Source organism: Platalea leucorodia, assembly GCF_965183815.1.
Source record: "Platalea leucorodia genome assembly, chromosome: 5".
NCBI classification, from domain to species: domain Eukaryota; kingdom Metazoa; phylum Chordata; class Aves; order Pelecaniformes; family Threskiornithidae; genus Platalea; species Platalea leucorodia.
In genome coordinates, this window is record NC_138827.1 from 35,927,527 (window position 1) to 35,943,562 (window position 16,036).

Genomic DNA, 16,036 nt, shown 5'->3' on the forward strand with positions numbered 1-16,036 from the left:
ACACAACTATATCAACATGCATACAGCTTTTCCTATGTACATAAGTACATAAGACGCAGCAGAACATGGCAGTTTAGGACCAATACATTAGTGATCTCCAGAGCCAAGTGAAGATGTGTCCAGTCTGTCTCCTGCAGACCTCCCTGGCAATACATGGCCAGGCTCAGGCAGGTTCCAGTGTTTGGGGACTAAGCTCCGGCTGTGAGGGCAGCGATCCTGGGAAGCTTTGCTCTCTGTATGTCAAGCTAGTCCATTCTAGGAGGCTTTGGGGCTGCTCTTAGCAGAGACATACCTACCTATGTAATTGGAAAAAAATTATAGCTTTCATTTTCATACTTTCTCATGCATGTCACTTTTCATTCGGTTTAACCAAAATGAAGATGCATTTTAAATTCTCCAAAGCTTTAATAGTAAGAGGAGAAAATGGAGGTGCAGGCTCTAAGTAGCTTTTGCAGTTCAGGCAGCTGCCATGAATGTGGCAAAAGCTAATCTTCAAATCTTTGCATTGAGGGAAAAGTGTTAAGGAAGAGCAGGGAGAGAAGAAAAGGCTTTGTAGAATCCTTCCTTTGCTTTAGTAAACCACCAAAGGTCTCCAATAACATTTCATAATGTTTTTATTACGAGAGAGTCTCCAAGATCCTAAGTTACAGTACATGTGCTGGCCACATCCCATCTAATATCAGAAAGATATCTGGGTAACCACCAGCACCCCTTCATTTTCCTGGGTTCCTTGCTGGCATGCAAGGCAGGGGGAGAAACAGTTTATTCCAACCAGACCTAGATAAGAAGGGGTCCAGGGCACACCACAGGGTGCTTGCCTCTCATCTGAGCTCTTTGCCCATTCACCCATGAAGACAGAGAAGGAATATTTTTTGAGTGATTTATGAGTTTGGGTTTTAAATGCATTATGACATCAGTAAATATATTTTGATTATGGCCTTTTTAAATTATAGAAACCATATGAAGACACTAGGTTTATTTGAATATGTGATGCACATATTCACAAATGGTATTTTTCCTTATATAAAGCCAATACCCAATATTTTAATTTTGTATGGATCTGTACATAGCAGATCTAAGAATATGTTTCAGTTCATTTCCTCTTTTGCCTAAGCCAATTGCCTGTAGTTAAAGACTACTAAATTAAAGGAAAAATTATCTAATATGATTGTCCTTGAGATGTACTGCTATAAAACCAAGAAGAGATTCTGTACAGTTTCTAACTCTATATTTTACTTGTATTATATTCTCAGTTCCTCTTTGTTTCAGCATAAAGTCTGTATAAATTGAAGATCAATCCTTCTATTGTTACGCAGTTAAAGGGTCTGTATGTGTAATATACATTTGGATTTTTTTATCTCATATGGAATTAGATCAGATTTTCAGCACATTTGTTGAAGGGCATTTTTGTGTTTCTTTTGTTCTGGCTTGGTTTGGGTTTTTTGTGTTTGACTCAGATTTCTTAATCATCTACTCAAAGACATAGGTGTTAGGATAATATTCTTTAAGCCACCTAACACAAGAACCTTCTTTTAGTGTCTTTTGCAATGGTACTTTAATATCAAGTATTTAATGGTGTCACAGGGTCAGTCCCTCAAAATTGGAAGTCGTGGCCTTTTCTGTTCAAATGGTTAACTTGGGGCCATTGTGGGAAACTCAGCAATCTATGTTCCCTCTGTTGCCGTGGGAGCAATAATGATATCTAGACACACGCTGTTTCTTTTTTTTCCCCATCTATCTGTCTAGGCTATCAGGTTTTGTCTACACCGTAACTTCCAACTACCAAATGCTTCAAAATCAACAGTTTTTCTTCCTACATGAAAGATGCATTTGTCACATTTGAGTCACAGTTTTGAGCTCAAGGGTTTACATTTGCTCCCAGGGCCAAAATCTTGGACTCATCCATGACCCCAAACCTGCCTTTTTTCTCTCTGTTGTTTCTTTCATTTTTAAATCTGCCTATTGAAACCTCTGAAATACCACTATAATTAACCTAATGTTGACCTTGCCCTTGCTGCAAACCTACGCCATTTTCTCCTCTTGCAACTGTCCGTGTTATGTGCTCCCCGTATCCTTATTTCCTTAATCTTCAGGAGAACTCTTCAGATTTCTAAAACTGTGGATGCTGCAGCCAGGCTACTGTTTCTGTTTTACCCTGACAATGGGATCTGCTGCCCTTAGAACTCCCCCCTTAACCTCATTCTTCATATGTTGTTTTTTCTTCTCTCTTCTCATGGGAATTATAGTACATAGATGTAGAAATGGTTTTCAGAGCTAGAGCTGACAAGTACCACTCAGATATTGCAGAAGAGCACCTTTTCTAAGGTTAAGTGTAAAAATTACATTTAAAAATCAAAACCTTAATTTAGAAATCAAATAAAATACATCAGGCCCTGCAAAAAGCCACTGAAAAATTCAAAACAAACCAGAGTTTTTATATCCTTGGTAAATTTAGTGGGTATGTCCTGTTACATTCTTTCTAAATGAGGTATCCAAGGGACCAAATGAATCCTTGCTAAAACAGGAATTTTTAAAGGAATTTTAAGTTAAAAGATCAGGAAGAATGAAGGGAATTTTCCCCCTAAAAAGTGAATATGAGCATTACATTGTAAGGTTTCCTTGGTAACAAAACGAAGATAAATCCTTTTGTTCTGTGTTAGTGCGTAAGGGAGAGATTTCATCTACAGTCATCCCAATTTGCGCTAACTGGGCAAACTGTTCAAACTGAAGTTGTCTCCCCTTTTGTACCATGATACCCATCATTAAGTTTTATTGGATCACTGCAGGAAAATATGGATGTTGTGAGTGTGGACAGAACAGAAACTCGGAGACTACTGTCACCAAGGGCTTGAAATAATAGGAAACTAGTGCAACTAAATCTTTATAACACCAAGAATCTACGACAAAGTCATGCAGCCAATTGTTAAGTAAATTAGATCTTTACTATTATATCTGATATACTACAGATTGATTAAAGAGTGGTTGTACAAGTAAATATGGCATAATGGAGACCAGATAACACATTTCTTGATCATAGGTATTTTGCTAATTTTGTGGTGTATTTGTGATCATTTTCAGGGTATAAATTTATAAATGACTGTGTAAACATTTCACTTTCAACTAAACGGGATTTGGCAGGGTCAATAGAGTACTGGCTAGCATAATAGCTGGAACCTACCGGTAATTAGGTGAGTCTTAGTGACTTCCCTGCTATTCACTGAAGCGTGAAAACAGGCACACAGCGGTAATAAGGAGAAGGCAGGGAAATCTGGATTTGCACAGGTTTCTGATCTCCGTTGCTTTACATGGCAGCTCAGGGTATGACACCTTTTTAAAGTGAAGGCGGGCACATAGATTTTCACGTGTCCGAATACATTAAAATTCCTGACCTATAAGTGCATACGTTTAACTGAAAAATCCATGCAGCTAATTTCTAAAATTACATAGACACCAGTGATGAAAATGGAACCATTAGTATTTTCAGAAGTGGCACATCATGTGGGCATTTCAACATAATTTTAAATCTAAGGTCAGAGTTGTATTTTGGTTAGCGATTTTTTTTTAGTTTGGCTTGGTTTGTTCTTTTTAAAATGTATTTTATGCCTGCTTAGAATAGAAACCTGTTGGCAAAGAATACTAGATAGCTTGTGTGCCTTCTCTAAATCTACTCTTCACTGTCAGTTGGGGAAACAAAGTTACTATTCCCCTGCTGTCCTAAGCAATTGTATTATGTTTTTTATAGACATCACACTGTTAAACAGGTGTTAAGTTTTACTCCAGTGGTGTTTTCATTTTTAGAAACAGATAGTATGCATAACTCTTCAAATCAGCTGTTAGGAACTGCATGGAACAAATGTAAATTAATTACCCTCAACTTGAGTCTTTGGATTTACTTCCTATTGCTCTTTTCTTACTTTTTAAAAATTTTATTAAGACTGTTCTCAGCTGATAATGAGAGACACCTATCCTTAAAAAAAGGGAAGAAGGCAGAAGAGGTTTCGGTTTTCTCCTCGGCATGTCAAGCCTAGTCAAAAAGTCCAAAATAGAATCTCACATTGTAAAAGCAGCTTTTTTGGCACTGGAAAGAAAATTACATATCTTCAGCCTTGTAGAGGTTCACCCCTGCTGCTTGGAACAACAGGTTAATAACCTCAACGTGGAGTTTGTTCTTCTTAGTTGTGGCATATTAATCATCGCTGACGTTATCTTATATTGGTAAAGTGCTCCACAAAACGGTACATGGGAGCCGGTGGATGCCATCACCTTCAGCTTTCAGAACGAGACACATCAGGTGGTGGCAGCTATCATGTGTCTTCTTGCGGCTCAGGAGAATGGCCTTGCAGATTAAGTTCCCCAACAGGCCATTAAAAACAAAATGATCTGCCTTCTAAAAGCTAGATGTATGCCTTAAAGTGATGTGTTCAGCCGTTTCTTATTTTTTCAACCTTCTTCTTTCCCAGACTTCCAGCACAGTCTGAAGTTTCCTGGTACATTCTTAAATATGCTGACTTTTCCTTTGTTTAAATTTAATTCGAGAGAAAATCTCTTAGAAATTATCTGTATTTTTTTCAGTTTTGTGAGAGAGGTGGTTTGAAGTCTTTCTCCTAAAATGTGAGATTATATTTCTAAAGTATGTACTACTACTAAGCTATGCAGGTCGTTTTCGAATCATAGGTGATATGCTTTGAAATTGATTTTAATGGATAGCATTAAAATTGTTCTACCTAAAGTTGTGTAACGGCAGCAGGATATTTTAGCTCAGGGTGCAGCACAAAATATGTTCTGAAAATTGTTACCTTACTGCTGAACTTCAGAGAGTTGTTATGAATTCTTACAGTGATATTTTACTCCTGAGACAAAGCTATCCTAAACATTATAGGTTTTGAGTAGTAATTGCAATAATGCTAATACACATTTCAGTGATTAAATATGTACTAATTAGCACAATGTGTTAGGGGATGAATAGTAATAATTGGTTGTCCCCTGCATCATTCTCCATCCCCACCAGTTCCCTGTTCCCCAGGACCTGATTCAGCAGGCGTTGCCTGACACTTCTGCAAGTGATTGCAAATGCTTTTGACAAATGTTAATTGGGAAAGCACTAGAAGGCTGGATGCATTGTAATCAAAAGAAAATTACAGCAGTTTCACAAGATGTCAGGCAAGCACTTGCAGAACAGATCCGGGGATTTCAATAGGTTTCATAGTAGCTGGCTACGCCACAAGTTCAGCACAATTACACAGACTGTATTCAAGCAGCCAAGAATGAGAGTGAAGAGAAGGCAGCCTCTGAAGAAATTTCTCATTTGTGAGCAAGAGAGGAATGAAAAGCACATCTTTGTGTTTAGTCTTTAAAAACAGATCGCGATGTTCAAAAACTCCACTCTAAATTCATAGGAAAATAAAAAGATAAATTCGTATTTGAGACTCCTAATATATTATAACTGAAATATAATTGAAAAAGGATTTTGAAATAATTATCTGCCAAACTACTGAAAGTTAATCTTATTCAAAACACTGACTTAAAAAACATCTGCTGAAAGAAAGTGAGGCAGCTCTTCTTTTGTTTTTTGTTTATGATTTAATTTAGAGAAGATGCATTGTCCAGTAAGTCAGAGTTCAAGGGCCTAGCAGAAGAAGAAAAAAAGAAAGAAAAAAGCCACTTTATCCACTGAAGTTGATCCTAAAATTACCTTCATTTATTTCTGTATCAGTTAGGATTTAAAAACTACTTGATGTGAACTTACTTATTCTCAGCACAAGGAGCTGTGCTTTTATGTGCCTATAAAGCACTGTGAACGCTAATGAAGATTTGGAAGTAATTAATGGTAACTGTTTCGGTTACATTGCTCACTTGCATTGTTTCAGCCATTGCTCAATATACATTTGAAGGTGATGAACAGGAATTCCGGACTGTTATCTCCACTAGCATTAACTAGTATTATCTCTCCAAAGCCTCCAAACCATGGCATAGCTCAGGCTGTACCTCAGCAGCTCCAGCAATGCGTTCCCGATGTGGGTCAGTGGAGTGAGCAGCTGCGAGTCTCAGGCAGAAGTGATTTGGCCTAAGCCGATCCTAGTGTTTCATAAAAGATTAAACTAGGTACTTGCCACTGGCTTGAACAAGTTGTGTCTTCATACCTGCTTTATCAAAAAAGGATGCTAAGGCCCGAAATGTTCAAACACGAGAACACCACGTACATGCTAGGCGCTGCTTCTGTTTGGAGCTAATCGGGCGTGCTGCAGCTCTCTCAAGCAGAATGACTGCCGGGTAGGAAGATGTTATCATAATTATTTTCCTGGAAGGTGTGTAGTGGGTGACTTGAAGTTTTGGGGTCTGTTTTTTTAAAATGGTCTCGTTAGTTACAGCCCACTGCCTTTGTTGTTAAAGCTGGACTGCGTTGTTTATGGCAGGCTGGTTCAAATGATTCTGTCTATTGAGTTATTCCTTCTGCAAAAGTGATTAAGTAATCTTTAATTGCTTTGAGCGTGTTTGTTATGTACTGATAACTCACTAGTACTGCCTTTCAGCCTTTAGAAATGTAGCTACCAATTTTTATTACGGAAGAGATTATTTGGAGAATGTGCTGAAACATCATACTGGTATGAGCTGGGAGGAAAAAAAAAAATCAAAGTTATATCTTAAGCACTCAGAATAGCAATAAGAGTAATATTAAGATAAAGGAAAGGAGACACCAGAGAATCCTTTAAAACTACATAAATAACATTTAAAGAACTTTTTTTTTAATAATTCTGAAGTCATTTACTTTATTATTACTCTAATTTTCTCTGTGCAGTGCCTACCACAGCAGTGACAATAACTTCTTCAGCAGAGCTATACAAAACCACAGTGTCAACCACTAGCACTACATCACAGAAAGGTCCCATAAGCACGACATTAGCTGGAGGAACAAAGGAAGGAAGCAGAGGACCCAAGCCACCGCCACCCGTTTCCACAACCAAAATTCCTCCTGTGACAAGTTTTTTCCCTTTGCCAGAGAGATTCTGTGAACCGACTGAGGCCAGGGGGATTAGCTGGCCTCAGACACAAAGGGGAATGATGGTTGAACGCCCTTGTCCCAAAGGAACACGAGGTATTGCCTTTAAAAATATATCTTGATTTCAAGCAGACATTTCAAAAGCAATGTGCCGCTCTCTCATGATGAAATTTTTTTTAATCTCAAACATGTCTGTCACATGATTTTTTGTTACTTGGAGAATGCAGTATCTACAGGCAATGGTCAAGTTTTAATCTGCAAATGGCATTTGAGCGTAGCCGCAGAATTACCTTGCGCATGCGCTTTTGAGAATCGAGGTCAAATTTTAGGGCTTTGCTTGAGGACTGTTGTGAAATATGCTTACAGCTGCCTTTCTCATTATGAGCTCCCCTCTGGATGAGCTCCAGGAAAAATCAAGGGCTTTTTGTTTGTTTGCAGCAAACGTCTGGTACTTTTCACTGACTTTTTTATTGCTGTTTGTAATATACATTTTTTCCTTACGTTTTTGTCAATTATTGTCAACTACTGCCATTAGCAGGATTCAGAATTTAACATTGCTTACGAGCACAGTGTAGCTGATTTCCTGAATGCATGCAGAAAAATAGTTTTCATCTCACTGTAGTTTTCTACATCTGTTGTAGGAACTGCCTCGTATCTCTGCGTGGTCTTAACGGGAACGTGGAACCCCAAAGGCCCTGATCTTAGCAACTGCACCTCACACTGGGTAAATCAGCTGGCTCAGAAGGTTGGTTGAAACCTTTTAATCTGGTGTACACTGGTGATTAAGGATGTTAACTCTGAGCATTAATAATTCAGTTTGTTGAAGCCATCTATTACTCTTTGTTCATTTAAAGTAGAAGGAGTTATTTGTACTTTGTGTGCAAAACATCGGCCAACAATTAGGTTCATATGTATGTTTTGGTATGCTCTCCCTCTAAAGTTCTTGTATCGAATCTGTGATTACGTGTTTTCATCCCTATTTAAAGCAAAGTAGCTTTGCTGGTGTTCAAAAAACAAAAGCTATATTTGCTTAATAAATCAAATATTGTAAATCACACAGCAAAAGCTGGGGTATACAGCAAGGTCTTTTGGTTCAGGAAAAATTATACTGTAATAAATAGATTTTTGTTTGAGTGCATTAATAACAGTACGATTAGAGCGCAGAGCCACTTTCTGTGTTTTCCCTCCGTACTGAGATTTACTAAGTTTATGAAAACTGGATAATTTGTTGTCAGTACTAGGCTACTTGACTTTCAAATGCCTCAAGCACTAGTATGAACAAATAGATTTCTTACTGTCTGATAATGACAGTAAAATAAAAGTGAGGATGAATAGAAGATCTAGCCCAAAAGTCCCAGTCTGATTTCTGGTTTTGATGGCTGTTAAGAACTGCTTTTGTGTGTCACGGATCTAAGAACCTTTAATCTTCTGAGATAAAGAGAACGTTATTGGTCTCAATTAGTTGCAGATTTCAATGTATGTGCAAATGGTTATTTCACCACAACAAAGGTACACGGGGAATTGGAATTAGGAGCCGCAAGCAGAACAAGGGACCCTGCTGAGATAATACAAATTGTCATTTCAGATCAGAAGTGGAGAAAATGCTGCTAGTCTGGCCAATGAACTGGCTAAACACACCAAAGGACCGGTCTTCGCTGGCGATGTTAGTTCATCAGTGAGGCTGATGGAGCAGCTCGTGGACATTTTGGATGCTCAGCTGCAGGAATTGCGGCCCAGTGAAAAAGACTCTGCTGGAAGGAGTTATAACAAGGTACACAACTCCCGTCATTTCCTCCTGCTGGGATAACCATTGCCCTTGTTTTTTTATTTTTTTCCTTTCAGAAATATTAATCTATACTTTGTTCCTGCGTGCTTATAGTTCTGGAATAAACATGTAAGAGAAAACAGCAGTAAATACACAGCAGAAAGTTGCAATTACCTTCTTTAGGGAATAAGATATAATTCACAGTAGCTCACTGGTCCTAAAATACATAGCTGTGTTCCTTATTAAAATCTGGAATGCATTATAACTAGTGTGAGGGAAATGGGCATTAGCTCTCAGAAATTCTGTAACAAATCAGCATGTTTATCCAGTGATCCTTTTAACCCTGAACATGTAATAAAATCAGTGGGATTCTGCATAGGTGCAGGGTTTTATTTTAATCTGACTTCCTGCTGAATAATAGCACTTTCTTAGCCTTTTAAAGACGCCAACATCACTTTTAATTGATCTTTATAAAAATTCCTTCATATGTGTATCTAAAACACGAATAAGTGTTTTCTCCAGAATGATGTTCAGAGAAGCATTTCAGAGAAAACGTACATCTTTGTGGTTTAAATACAAATCACAAGTGTTATTACCATTCCTCTTTTTCTCAGAGGAAATGCTGTGTTTCTCGGCCTCTTCCTTGCATCAGCTTAGTCAACAAGCTACAAACAAAACATTTTTTTCAGCCTCCTTTAGGGAGAGACAGCTCCATGCACTCCTCTGTTATTTTGGCAGTAGTTTTATTTACAATCCCTAGCTGCCCTTAAAAGAGTTTTCCCAGAGACAGTTCAAGTGCTCACACAGGGATTTTCTCCTTTGACCTTTTCACACAAATCCCACCATTCGGGCAAAGATATCTGGGCACCTGTATAAAGGTTGGGGAAAAACGTTTCCTGTGTGATGTTTTTTTATAGTCATGGCTGGACAGGAACTAGATTAATGTCCAGGCTATAGTTCAAATTCGGGATTTGAAACACAAGGCTAATTTTTTTTATATTTCTGAAGCTTTCCAGAATGTGTCTAACTTCTGATTTTCTTTTTTCTTACTAAAAAGCTCCAAAAACGAGAGAAGACATGCAGGGCTTACCTTAAGGTATCTCTCCTGTGCTGTCACCCTGCTTTCTCCCTGCTTCAGCAACCTGCCACGCTTTATCATCTTGCTGCATGATCCTATGTATTTCAGTCTTTGATAAATGTGTATTGTGCCCCATATCAACTGTACAAATGTTGGCTTTGCACAGGTATAACACTCAGAAAAAAAAATTAAAGATCAAAGTTTATACATCTTTTACCTCAACTTGTTCAAAACTAAAAGAGCAGAAACGGTTATTATCTGAATTGGAAGTAACATCTCTCTCATAATACAACTTTGGGTAGAGGAAAAAGCTGGCAACTTAACAGAAATTACTTCAGCTTGGTAGTATTTTATATCAAAGACTGTTTAGAGTTAATTTGCTTGCATGAAAAATGTACATTATATAGTCTGCTTTGTTCTTTGTGTATTCTTATACCTAGTAAAATCACTCTTTCTTACAGTTTTAAGAGTTGTTACAAAGGCCAGATTCAGTGACTTCAGGATAAAATGTAAAGACAAACATTCCTCTAACGTTACTAGTAAAATGTGTGCCACGTGTCCCATTAACCAGGCTATATGGAAGGCATGTAACACATTGCTACCCGATTTTCAGATTCTTTCATCTGCTGTAGAATGGTTGTCCATAGCAGCCAGCTTCTGCTCTGCAATACGATGTAATGCCACCTCGTGCCTGTGAAGAAGAGAAAAAAGTCCTAGAACAGATCGTATCTGGCTCTGAAAAATTTTATTGCACATTTTTTCAAAGCTTCTTTTAAAATACTGATTTTTACTTGTATCCTCTGAGATAAAATGTAAGCATGATTTTTGAAAAGAACTTTGAAATACTTTGCAACATAGTAAAATAATTCAGACTCTTACTGAAGAGACATTTCTCTGTACAGGGCACTTCTGTTTTTTATCCTGCAGCCCAGGGGGTGGATGGGAGATGTCCAGTTAGGCAAAAATTTGACAAAAAGAGACAAAGATCTGGAGAGAAATTAACTTCTTGACAATAATTGTAATAGTTTTTTTATTAGAAACTATTTTTTAATAGTAGAGGGAAATCCAGCAGCTATGGTTTGAGTAGACTGAGTTTTCATACTTCATTTTCAATAGTAAACGTGAACATGAGAAGAGCAGTAATGGGGTTGCTCCAAGAGCTGCATCATAGGGGCCGCGTGGTCTTCCCGCGGCCCGCTCGCCTCTGTCTGAGAGGAGAGAACGCCTCAGAAATATTGCCGGGCAGGTGATCATTTTCCACAGGAAAAATGCAGAGTTAGATTATCCTGTAATAAATAAAAAGCGTTTCATATTAATGAATGCATACCGTCAGGGCTATATGGAGATACACAAGAAACCGTAGCACAACCTTAATTTCTGACCGGTGTCATTTTCTGTAGTCTCAAATGGGCTTCTCTGCTTAGATAAGACTAATAAACCTCTTGAAATTACAAATCAAAAGCTGACTTACACTATGCAAATGAAGCAAGTTCCCACTTTGTGACAGAGGATTCATTTGTACCTCAGATTAGAGGCTCCAATCTGTATTTCTTGGTGACTAATGAATCTGGCCTCTGCAGACCAATTTCTGTTCCACTCTAGTTAATGGCTGCAGCAGTATCAGTGTGAGCATTTTGACTATTCTGTCTCCCATTACAGAAAGAAAAAAAAGGCTTTAATGCCACTTCGAAGTGTCTTCCACCTGCCAGGAAGGTCGTGGTGGCTCACAATGCAGACAGAAAGAGGATATTAAAATGGATTAGGCTAATTAATCTTGCTCCAACAATAGCCTTGACCAACTTTTCCTATTCGTTTATTTGCACAATATAATATTCCAGACCGACGTCTTTCTGTTTGTGCAATGTGTTCCGTTTCCATTCCCAATGCTTTTAAATTGATCAAACAAATTATATATATGCTTAATGACACGTTATCACTAGGTAAATGGGACAGAGTAAACAGGGTGTTTCAGCAATGCATGGCGTACTCAATGCACAGCATACTCAATGCACAGTTACATTATGCATTAATGTAAGAGCCTGCCTTCAATTGATTAACTGATTACACTGATTGATTGGATTATTTTGTAAAAATAATGTAATCATGTCACTGAATTCTTCTTCTTCCTTATTTACTGTTACTTTATATGCAGCTTAATGAACCTTAAAACATGATGATAGAGTTGTTACAAGAAAGACTTCTTAAAATGGTAGCTTTATTCAGTTTTACAGTTTTGCCTTCACTGATAACAGGGACAGTCAGTGGACATCTTGTTTGCTCTATTGATTTCCTTTTTTAACTGACCTTTGTGCAGGAATGGGAGTTAGTAATCTTTTTAAGTATCTATGAACAGGTACAGGAACAGGAGGGGGAGTGAGAGTGGCCCAGGCTAATTTATATCCACTGAGTCAGCTTCATTTCATGCCTCCTGTAATAAAGAAGGCAGTTTGTCATAGACAAGTAGTTTATAGTGCTATGGCTGCATGAGTTGGGCTAAGTTTCCAGAAGAGTGTTATTGTCATTTTAGCCTAAACTGCAGAATGCCAGTTTTGGCGTTAGTATTTTTAAATAGAAGTTATACATTTTGACATTAACTTCAAGATGAAAGCTTCAGGCAAAACTTTTGGCGTTTATTTATATGTTTTTCAGCACATTAATAAGACCGTCTTTATATCTGACATGAGATGAGTCAAATCTGCATGTTTACCACTCAGAGACCACACAATGCTAGTGGCTAACTGCACTTCTATTAATGCTAATCCAGCGAGAGGATGGAAAATATTTTTATGTTGAAAATAGTTTTCTAGTGCCATTAAATCACAGTAAATGATTCTGACAGTTAAGTATTATAATTGTCACCAGATAATGCTGGAAATTTTCCCCAGCTGCCTAGGGCAATCAGACCTAATGATAATTTTCTAATGAATGCAGGCAATTGTGGATACAGTGGACAACCTGCTCAGGCCTGAAGCTCTGGAGTCCTGGAAGGACATGAATTCTTCAGAACAAGCCCATGCAGCCACAATGCTACTTGATACATTAGAAGAAGGGGCTTTTGTCTTGGCTGATAATCTCCTAGAACCAACTAGAGTCTCAATGCCCACAGAAAATATTGGTAAGTAAATTTCTTTTCAAGCATAATTTGAAGTGCTGTGCATTGCTTTACACAAAATCAGGAAAAAATATTCCAGATAGCGACATACTCTTCGAAAGCTGAGCTGTGCAATGTTTGGTGGAAAGTAAATGCTCCTAAGCGGAGGAGACACGCTTTTCTTGTTTAGTTCTTCAAAATTAGCATTCTTCTTTAGTGTCATTAATGCAGTGTAGAATGGAAAGTAGTTGATGTTGCAAAGTTGATTTACCACTGAAAAATCATTAGCAGAATGTATGGATATGAAGAGTGCATAAATGGCAGAGTATGGATTTTTTGAGGTAACTGCTTTCTGTAGAGCTGCAGAAATGCCTTCTTGTTATATATACACTGTTCCTAATGAATTTAAATTACTTTTTTGCAACGTACTCTGCCAGTTAAATATTTTAGGCACTCAGAACATAAGCCAAATGTTTATATTAAACATGACTGCCTTCAGGTAAAAATATGTTCAGTGAACTACATCTCCCATAATGCAGAATAGCTATGCTCCAGAGACTGCAGAATAGCCGAAGATAGTTGCAGCATAATTTGGAATTTAAGTGGTGACGGAGAAATGAAGAGGTTTGGTATTAGAGATGTGCAAATATTGGTACGTGGGCTGTGTTAAAGCAAAAATCATTGCTATGCATAAAATTAAAATTCCTTCATCTTATTACAGAGATTAATGTAGTCTCAGTGAGGTACAAGGAAGCTGAAAGTCTGCTAATTTGAGGGGTACCGAGATGGAGACTTGGAATAGACGGCAGAAATGAGACTTCACGTTTCAATGTCTGCATATTTGTAACTGTAGAAGATGTCTCTGCCTAGTTTTTGAGTAGGAAGATACTGGGAAAGGATGGGCAAAGGTGTTACAGTCTGTTACCAACATAACTGCACCGATTGTTTCTGAAGGAATGTAGGTAGAATCACAGAAAATCTCTCTCAGGATGTACATGAGCAGTTCCATGGAGCTCGGTAAACTGTCCGAACATCACTTCTTGTGATAAGCTGTCTTCAAGTCATAGTTAGTAACACATTACTGATGCCATGCAAGACTGAATTCCCAGCACACATACATATGTGTGGCTTAGAGAAAGAGAAATCATTCCCTAAGTTCATACCTTTTGTTGGTCTATAGTTTAGACCTATAGTTAGACGAGTTTAATATAATGCAGGTATTTGTCAACAAATTAACCACTCTGACCTATATGATTTTACATATCCAAGGGAATCCAGCCTTTGATGGTAATCCCATGAAAGCTTCCCAATATACAATGTGTTCTAAAATTAAAACCGAGGTAAGGCTGAGTGGCATCTAAGTTTTCAATTTAAGTATTTTTTAGCAGAACCAATAAAACGATTTCCTGTAAATCTTCATACAGAATTAGATTTAGGAAAAAAATAAGAATTTTTTTTTAGGTACCAATACTGATTGAGCTAAATACACAGAATAAGTATACTTAAGTATTCATTTGCTGACTGTTTTAAAAACTCTTTATATCTGAATCAATACTTCAAGTTCTAAATTTGTTAGCAGAGGATACTGTATAGACGTTAGGAGCTTCAAAATTAACATTTCTCTGCAACACGTGTGTGTGGTATTTTTAAGTGGATGTTTTGGGGGCACAAATTAAAACAAGGTTTGATGTCGTTATCAGTATTAAAGTGCTGTCATTTTAGCAGTGTGCACTAGGTTTAGTTAGAGAAACTAACTGTGTGCTTGAAACATGCAGTACAGATCTGTCTTACGGTGGCAAATGAGGACATCAGTATGAGAAAAATAAATATAGAGTGGGGGCAAATATTGTCATCTGGCATATTGCAGTCTGGCCAAGAAACTTTCTCTGCATTCTCCTTTTTTACCACTTTTTTTTTTTCCCTCTGGTCTGCTTAGTTTTGGATGTTGCAGTGCTCATTACTGAGGGCCAGGTGCAGGACTTGAAATTTCCTCAGGGCAGTAAAGGAGGCAACTCGATTCAGCTCTCTGCAAGCACCGTGAAGCAGAACAGCAGGAACGGTGAGTCTTGGGCACGGAGCACTGAAACTCCATTAATTTCTATAAAACCTACGTTACCTCTCCTAGTTAAAATATGAAAACAAAACACAACAAAACTGCTCTGTGGCTTTTGCTCAGAGATCATGGGTACTTGGGCGTTTTTTTTCAAATCCATAGCCTGAAAATGCCTCTGTTTACTGATGCTTTATTGTCAGTTCATTAGAGTACAGGTTGCTGTTTCTACAGAATGTAGATCTCTGTGGCATGATGATGGGATTTTTTTTCTTTTGTAGGATTAGCAAAACTGGTTTTCATCATTTACAAAAGTTTGGGGCGTTTTCTCAGTACTGAAAATGCAACCATAAAGCTAGGCAGCGACTTTGCTGGGCGGAACAGCACGATCGCAGTCAACTCCCACGTCATTGCAGCCTCTATCAACAAGGAGTCTAGCCGGGTGTACCTGACTGATCCTGTGCATTTTACGCTGGAACACATTGATGTGAGTTATGCTAATGAATTAATGGGAAGGTCATAAAATCAGCAAGAGAGAAAAGCAATGCAGAAGAATAACCTTTTTTCCATTTGAATTTTAAATGTTGGACTAGGTCAGAGACACAAGCTTAGTTAAGTCTATGAACATAAAATTAAATGAGCCTGGTTCAGTGATTATTAGAACTTAAGTGTATTCTTAATGAAAGCTAATTCAGTAATCAACATGAAAATGTAAATGACTAATTTGTTTCTAACTGAAGATTAACTCTTACCTTAGTAGCAGGGTAGAAGATAACTGTTAAGGTTCTTGATGGTCTCATGCAGTAAGTTTTAATGACACTTTAACTGTTTACATTAATTTTGGACCAAGTTCTGGAAGCCTATACAAATTGTTTAAATGCATTTATTCAGTGAAGAATAAAGTATTATATCTTGGTTTGTTATACTTTAAATTTGTGTATATTTTCTTCGTGGTAATTTACGTGATGTGTTTCTTTGCTCGTTAGTTTGGTCCTTTCTGTTTTCATGTCTCGCATGGGGAAAGTAAATAATCACTGCCGTGATAGAGAAAATAT

At 37.7% G+C, this 16,036-nt stretch overlaps 1 protein-coding gene across 1 annotated transcript in view; it reads left to right on the forward strand.

Annotated features, from left to right (window-relative positions):
• The window catches only part of ADGRL2 (adhesion G protein-coupled receptor L2), a 181,310-nt gene that overhangs the window by 135,608 nt on the left and 29,666 nt on the right, over positions 1 to 16,036 (forward strand). Inside the window, exons 7-13 of the mRNA XM_082311488.1 lie at positions 6,797 to 7,093; positions 7,639 to 7,742; positions 8,583 to 8,768; positions 9,820 to 9,858; positions 12,772 to 12,955; positions 14,868 to 14,990; positions 15,263 to 15,468. Coding sequence (XP_082167614.1) covers positions 6,797 to 7,093; positions 7,639 to 7,742; positions 8,583 to 8,768; positions 9,820 to 9,858; positions 12,772 to 12,955; positions 14,868 to 14,990; positions 15,263 to 15,468 — 1,139 coding nt within the window. The remainder of the gene's footprint in view (positions 1 to 6,796; positions 7,094 to 7,638; positions 7,743 to 8,582; positions 8,769 to 9,819; positions 9,859 to 12,771; positions 12,956 to 14,867; positions 14,991 to 15,262; positions 15,469 to 16,036) is intronic.